General features: G+C 44.1%; 1 protein-coding gene across 1 annotated transcript; it reads right to left on the reverse strand.

Annotated features, from left to right (window-relative positions):
* Window positions 1–615: 615 nt before the first annotated feature.
* Window positions 616–7,113, reverse strand: RBM12B (RNA binding motif protein 12B). Its single transcript, XM_015855916.2, has 3 exons — window positions 6,984–7,113; window positions 4,133–4,178; window positions 616–3,408 (listed from the first exon to the last, which is right to left on the reverse strand). The coding sequence occupies exon 3, from the start codon at window positions 3,378–3,380 to the stop codon at window positions 1,284–1,286; it is 2,097 nt and encodes a 698-aa protein (XP_015711402.1). The 5' UTR covers window positions 3,381–3,408; window positions 4,133–4,178; window positions 6,984–7,113; the 3' UTR covers window positions 616–1,283.
* Between the last annotated feature and the right edge of the window lie 506 nt (window positions 7,114–7,619).

The raw sequence follows: 7,619 nt of genomic DNA on the forward strand, positions 1-7,619 counted from the left end.
TGTTCACTTCTACTTAAAGATATTACACGAGAATTAAGGTCATAAAGAAGTATTATCCACAGAACCGAAGTTTCCTAATAAGCCTTAATTTTGAATGCAGTACCTTTTCCTCAAAAGGGAGTAACTTTTATTTCTTACTGAAATTTACTTACGTTGTTACCAAACCCATCGAAGCATCCTGAACGCTAATTGAGGTTATCTTCCTACATAAGAGAATAACACAGCTGGTTGCCAGCACAGTCGCCAGTGACGGATGTTACTTCAAACTGATCATATACTGACCCAGAATGCATCCACACCATCATCAGCAAGTTGATGCTCATACTGTGAGCACTTGAAGGTGAAACAAGACTACTGAAGCCAAAATTCTGACCCAACTCCAATATCCATTTTCTGCCTCAAAGGAATAACTACACTGAGTGAAGAGAAAGCCTATCAATGTGGTTTATATAGAATTTTAGAGTCTTTATAAGCTATTTATTCATTGCTACGTTGGCAAACTGTAACAGATCAGTCTTTCCACAGAAAGCAGCCAGCATCATTCTCACTAAGGTCCACATATGCTGAGAAATAGCTGAGATCAGTAACCGTACAACTTTCAAATAGGACAGACACTTCATAGCAATTTCTTTTTTATTTAAAAAAAGTTGAAAAGCCAGCAAAGCCAGCTAAAGTGAACAGGAAGATCTTTTTTTCTTCTAAAAGTGATGCCTGCAACCACATAAAACCGAACAGCTTACACCAAAAAAAAAAACCAAAAAAAAAATTAAAAAAACAAAAAAACAAAAACCCAGTCACTTTTTAGTTTTATTAAGCTAACCTCAATAAGAACTGTTATTACTAACGCTGGTAGCACTGAAGTTTTTCTGTTTGAACTGTGCATGGTCAATCAACCAACACTTACAATTCTATTTGATGCAAAGTCAGGGAGCAAGGAATTGAAGCAAACTAAAAAAAAAAAAATAAAACAACCCAACTTCTTTTTTTTTTCCTTAAAAAAAAAAGCATTAAAACTCCATGCTTTTATAACTTGACTTAAGATACTGAATGTCCTCCAGAACTCTGAAGCTCTTCTCTGTTGTAAGAAGTAGGCACTATATATTTCTCAATATCTTAACAATACAGATATTTCAACAAGGAACATAACCGAACTGGGTACTATTTACAACCGTTGTTGGAAACCGTTTCTTCTGCATCTTCTAGTAAATAGAAATGTAAATTCTAATGTAACCATCAATACTGTCAAATCTATAATGTTTTATCCCAGAGAATCCTTACTTCCTTTAGAGCAAACTCAACTTAATTTTCCGTGGACCAATCGGCCTATCGTTCAATTCATTAATAGCAGTCATAGCCTCCTCATAGTTTGTCATAGCGACGATGGCATCACCTGAAGGTAATCCTTGTTCATTGTACTGTACAGAAACTGACTCTGGTATAACTCTGTAGCCATAGAAAAAATCCAGAATCTCATTAGGAGTCGCTTTAAAAGGTAAGTTTTTCAAGCGGATAGGAACAATACGGTCAGAACCACCACTGAAATTTGGGTCTGGCATAAATCTTCCTTCAGGAAAATTTCCCATTTTATTATTCCCAAACTCCATTCTGCCAAAAGGTTTGCCGTCACCACCAAAATCCATGAGGGGTGGTGGACCTCTAAAATCCTTAGGAGGGCCCATGAAATTCTCAGGGGGGTGCCTGAATTCAGAAGGATGCCTGAAGTTCCCAGGGGGACCAAATGAATGCATGGGTGGCCCCTGTGGCGGACCAGGTGAGCCGACCGGACGGGACATCTCACCTCTGTTATACGCATGTGAATGACCCTGCATTTCATTGGGTGTAGAGAAAGGAGTAGTTACACCAAACTTCTGCATCTGCTCTTCGGATATAAGTCTTAATAATACCTCTGTTCCCAAATACCTTTGATGATTTAAATTTTCTGCTTTCATGGCTTGTTCTTCAGATTTAAACTTCACTAACGCTTCTCCCAGCCCAACTCCTTTTTCATCATAGAGCAAGTAAATATCATCTTCGTCAATATCAAACCTCTCAAAAAACCTTTGCACTTCTACTTTGGTCACATCAAATGGAAAATTCCTTACATAAGCACATGTCTTCAGGCCGGAATGACCTTCCCGATAACTTTTTTCCGTTATGGCCTGCCCAGGATGACCTCTTTCCTGTGATCTTTTCCTCTCATAAGAATCAAGCATTTTCAGCATTGACTTTCTTGAAATTGGAAAAATGTAAACAGAACGATTGAGAAGAACCTTTCTATGACATTCCAAAGCAGCCTGATAATCTCGCTCGTTCTTTAACATCACAAAGGCATCTCTAGTCCTCCTCTGATGTTTTTCCGTTAAAATCTTTATTTGTTTGTGGCTTATATCCAGATCAGGGAAAAATTCTCTCAGATCTCTCTTCTCCACGTTAGTTGACAGATTCCTTAAGTGTATGTAATATTCCTGGCCAGAAGGTGACCTAGAACGCGTTCTTTGTCTCCTTGGTGATCTTGAATGAGAATGTTTCCTTGCATGCATGTAGCCTGAACTTCTCGGAGAATGTTCTTTGCATAAAAAGTGATCCATTTCATTTGGCATGTCCACCCTCCCACCATATGCAATCCACCGTTCCTCCGTAGTTGGACTTACTTCTATAAACCTCTGACCCATATACTGTCTGTGCCGTTTAAGTCCTTCTAAGGCATCTCCAGGAGTAGCACATTTTACCAAGCAATTACCATTGTTTAAACCATTACGATGCTTTATCAGGAGCACTCCATCCACACGTATCCCAGAAAGGAAATCGCGTACTGCATCTTCTGTTGAAGAGTAAGGTATACCACGTAGAAATAAGTAAAGATCATCTGGGTTAAATGCGTGAGGATCCTTTCTTGACTGATAGCCTGATTTAGGCATACCCACATCACCTTGTCTTGTGCCATTGGTGTGGAAGCCAGCCTCGGGATGATTTGGTGGACCATAACCAGGTTTATTTATTCCTTTTATAAATGTTGCACCTAAATGTGGAACATCTCCAACACCTGATCCACCAGAACCGTTAGGACCTGTTCGTCTAGACCCCGGCATAGCTTCTCGTCCCCCACGGTCAAATCGCTTCCGGCTCATTTCTATGGTATTCTGCATTTCTGCCTTGCTGCTGAGAAAGAGCTCTATCCTTGAGTCCTTGATAAACCCTCCTGAACAGCTCATGGCACGCCGTGCATCTTCATCTGTTGCAAATATAATAAAAGCCTCCCCAATTTCTCCTCCAATAATATGCACACCTCCATCGGGAATATTCAATCCCAAGAAGAAACGACGGATATCTGCAGGACCCGCAACAACAGGAAGCCCCTGCAAACGGATGACTACAGCCATGCTGAGCTCAACCCACAGCAAAAATCACCTGCAGACAAAAAGGTACACATGATAGCACGTCTTTAGTACTCAGCTATTACAGTATCTTAACACTTAAACTAGAACCTTTTTAAATGACTGTCCTCGTCTCGATCAAGAGAAAAGATAGCAAAATAAATTAAAAAACACCCTCGCAAGTTCACAAGAATAGGATTAAAGCAAGATTCACTGAAAGTTGATTAGTCAAAAACAATTAGCTACTCCGTCTGCACAAGTCTGTCAGCATTCCCTATCCTAAGGGCAACCAAATCCACCTCAGTTATCCTCTCCATCCATGATACCTGAAGAACGCCTACAGTCTTTCATGGCACAGCTGCTGTATGCCAAAGATCTCAGACCAGCCCTAAGGAACAAAAACTCCTGTTTACTTCTGAACAGGACATTTGTGAACATAAACACTAAAAATACTAGATGAAAAAAGGAGAAAAGAAAAAGGGTAACTGCGACACTGGGAAATGAAGTAATTCAACAGCAGTGAGGACTTTACTGCTTTGAAAAGTTGCTCTAACCAGTGATCAGTTCAGTTCAATCACGTGTTTTTCTCAGCGTTCAGAAATGTTGTCTCTTTCATGTAGTCAGAGTATTAACTGCAGCAGCCACATGCACTCAGGAGAGCATATCCTAGTTCCCAGTCACATGTCTGTGTGAATACACTGCCGTGTACGATCTTGCCACAATACTCAGTGAGAAGTGTTAAGCTTTTGGCAGCTTACCTGTTTCTGCTTGGAAGACCTGATAAATTCTGTAAAATCAACTTAACTGTGGAAAGAAAATGAAACATAATTAATGGCTGATATCTGTACTTCGGTATACAAACTTTGCTACATTGCTGCAGCTTCCATAGCAGGGGCTAATATTAAAGCCAGGCATGTAATGAAACCACAATCTGTGATAAAATGAAGGCCTCCTTCCATGTTCCAAGGAACATTACATCTTTGTGTTTCCAAAGCAAAGGAAATTCAAAAGTTAAGTCGACTTCTGCATATGATGAAAACACGATGAGGTACTGGTCATCAACTGTGTCACACCCAACCGCTGAAATCAAACAGACCGACTGTATGTCAGGGACAACCCTCAATTCTTTGAGATCTTGAACGATGCGTAAGTCCATCTCACGATTATAGTATGTGTCCATTCTTCTGCAATCCACCTGCCTTCAGAGTTCACAAGAGTATGCTACTCACCAGGCCAGCACCTCACATACTATGAAGACAATCAAAAAGGCAAACATATGTAGCGAGAAGAAACTTCAACAAGCTCCTCAATTCACAAAGCAGAATTTGGTGTCCTCCCTAAATACTAACTGCCCTTCAGAATCACTTAATACACTGACTTGATCACATCCAAATTGTCAACGTTATCATCTAATGACACACAACACACAGTGCAATACTCTGACAACAAGGATAAGCTTCCAGAGCACAAAACTACATCCTTTTAAAAAGAACAAGAACCCAAGGCCCTGTTAACAAGCATTTGCAAGTATCCCCTGCCAAAAAACTCAGTTCAGTAACAAGTATAAAGCATTAGATGCTGATGTCAACTTAGCTATTAATGACAGTAACTCACATTTCACCAAAACCCAGAAAAGCAACAACAAAGATCAAATTCTGTAACTAACACACTCTGGTCACTTCCACATCAGCACTTTATAAACACAACTAACCCCAAACAAACGCCTGTTTAATACATGCACTGAAGATCATCAGCTCTCTGCATTTTTGAGGTGAAATGACTCCAGCCAGCAGCCACACAGTAGATTGTTCTCTCCACGTCCCCATCAGCATGACAGGGAAGGAAATAGGAATGGATGAAAGAAATCCCTTGGTCAAGATAAAGACAGCTTAAAAAGAAAAGATTAAAAGGAAAAAAAAAAGAAAAAGCAATTCATTTACCAGCTCCTACACGCAGATCTGCCTCAGAACAACAGCCACCTTAGAAGCCAAAAAGATATCCTGCCTCCTTTTCCCCGCCAAAAAAATCCACATAACAAAAATCTTTCTCAACCTCAGTTTGTGCTGCTGAGCAGGGCACTATATGGTATGTAACATTTCCTTAGTTAACCTGGGTCAGCTGCCTTGGCTGTGTGCCCTCAAAACCTCTTGGCTGCTCCCTGTCTACAAGCTGGAGTAGCTGAATGGGAAAAAGAAAGCCTTGACCTTGTGCAAGGGCTGCGTAGGAAAAGCCAAAACACTGGTGTCGTCAACACTGTTCAGCCAAAAATCCGGAACACTGCACCGTATCAGCTGCTATGAAGAGAGTTAACTCCATCCCAGCTGGACCCACTTTAATCTATCTTCTTAACAGATGTGAAAGCAATGCCAGAAGCAAGGAGAAATTCAAGGGCAGGATTTTCTTTGTAGGGCCTTCATGTCTTGAAAAGTCAAATCCGCTGCCCTGCTACTTGCCGATGTATTTAATCTGTAGCATTTCTGAATTTTATCCCCATCCTTAAACAGCATTCAGAACAGATCTCCTCAGAACTTCTTCGATGATAAACGGCAAGATCTCTATGATGTACCATGGATACAACATACAACCTTCACTGGTTAAAACCAGACACTTCAAGAAGTCCTTAAACAGAAAAGCAAGATCTGATAACACATTTACTGACTGCACTTTAAACAATCAAGAAGCAGCAGGACCTGTGGAGAAACCATCCAACTGTTTAAATGAATGAATACAATGACTTTTAAGATGCAAGTGCCAATTCATAACCCGAGCAAGGACTTCAGAGAACAAGGATTTACATCATGAACAGACTGACAACCTCATGCCACCACACAGTGCTTTAAGAAATTCTGCACTTGAATGGGTTAGCTAGAAAGCAGTGCTACATCTACACTTCCGCACTCTTAGCAAATCTGAAATGCCACTGAAGCCTCACTGAAGTAACACGTCAGTCAAAAGGAAAAAAAAAAAAAAGTGAACACTTTATGAAACTAAGCCTGAATTTGACTAGCGTTCTTGTTGCAATGTGGTGAGATTGTAATGGCTTGCAGGCAGTGAATGTGCAAACCAGAAGGCACGTTCACAGAGATGTCACAACTGCAAAACATGGTATGTATGAGAGTTGTCAAACAGCTGGCGGGGTGATGATGATTTGGTATTCCAGTCGTCTTACAAACGGGCTCTAGCACTGGCAACGGGCTGTCGGACACTGGTTTCCCGTCGCTACAGAGCCGCAGCCCCGGCCGCAGCCATCGCAGCGCCTGCCCGGAAGGGAAACGGGTCCCGGCCGCCAGCAGGCCGCAATTCAAGGCCGTGGGATGGCGGCCGAGAACGGCCGAGCGGGAAGCCACGCGGCCGCGTGGAGGAGCCGGCCCCGTAGGGAGCGAGACCGGCTTCCCCCGGAGCAGGGTAACGGGAGGGGCCGTGGAGAGAAGGGCGTGAGGCAGCCCGGCGGCGCGAGGAGGCCTACGGGCGACGGCCGCGCTGCTGCTCCGAGAGGTCCGGGCTGCCAAGGAGTGGCGACACGCGGCCGACTCGCAGCAGGAACCCCGCGCCCTCGGTGATCGGAGCGCCCCGGGACCCCAGGCGCCGTCCCTCACGGCATCCACCCACCGGACAGGCCGCCCGAACAGCCTCCGCGCCGACCGCCGCTCCACACAGCTCGCGGCGCAGCACCGCCAAGATGGCGCCCTCCGTTGCTCACTCCCACAACGCTCCGCGTGGGAACACAACTGCGCCTGCGCGACCCCCTGCCCTGCCCTTGGAGCGCTGCGAGTCCTTCCGTCCCGCTCCGTAGGGCGAGGGGGAATGGCTTCAAACTGAGACAGGGGGGTTGGGTTGTCTCCGGTGGCGCAGTGGTTAAGGACGCCACTTTGTGCAACACTGGAGGCCCGGGTTCGAATCCCCCCTGTGACGCAAGTGGTAGAAGTGCCGCTCTGCTACACAAAGGCTCGAATCCCGGGGGTTGGACTCGATGATCTCAAAGGTCCCTTCCAACCCGCACAACACTGTGGTACTGTGTGAGACTGGGAGAAGTTTGTCACCCAGAGGGTGGTGACGCACTGGAACAGGTTGCCCAAGGAGGCTGTGGATGCCCCATCCCTGCAGGCATTCAAGGCCAGGCTGGATGTGGCTCTGGGCAGCCTGCTCTGGTGGTTGGTGACCCTGCACATAGCAGGGGTTGGAACTGGATGATCATTGTGGTCCTTTTCAACCCAGGCCATTCTATGATTACTATATATATAACCG

Source organism: Coturnix japonica, chromosome 2 (assembly GCF_001577835.2).
Source record: "Coturnix japonica isolate 7356 chromosome 2, Coturnix japonica 2.1, whole genome shotgun sequence".
Lineage (NCBI taxonomy): Eukaryota > Metazoa > Chordata > Aves > Galliformes > Phasianidae > Coturnix > Coturnix japonica.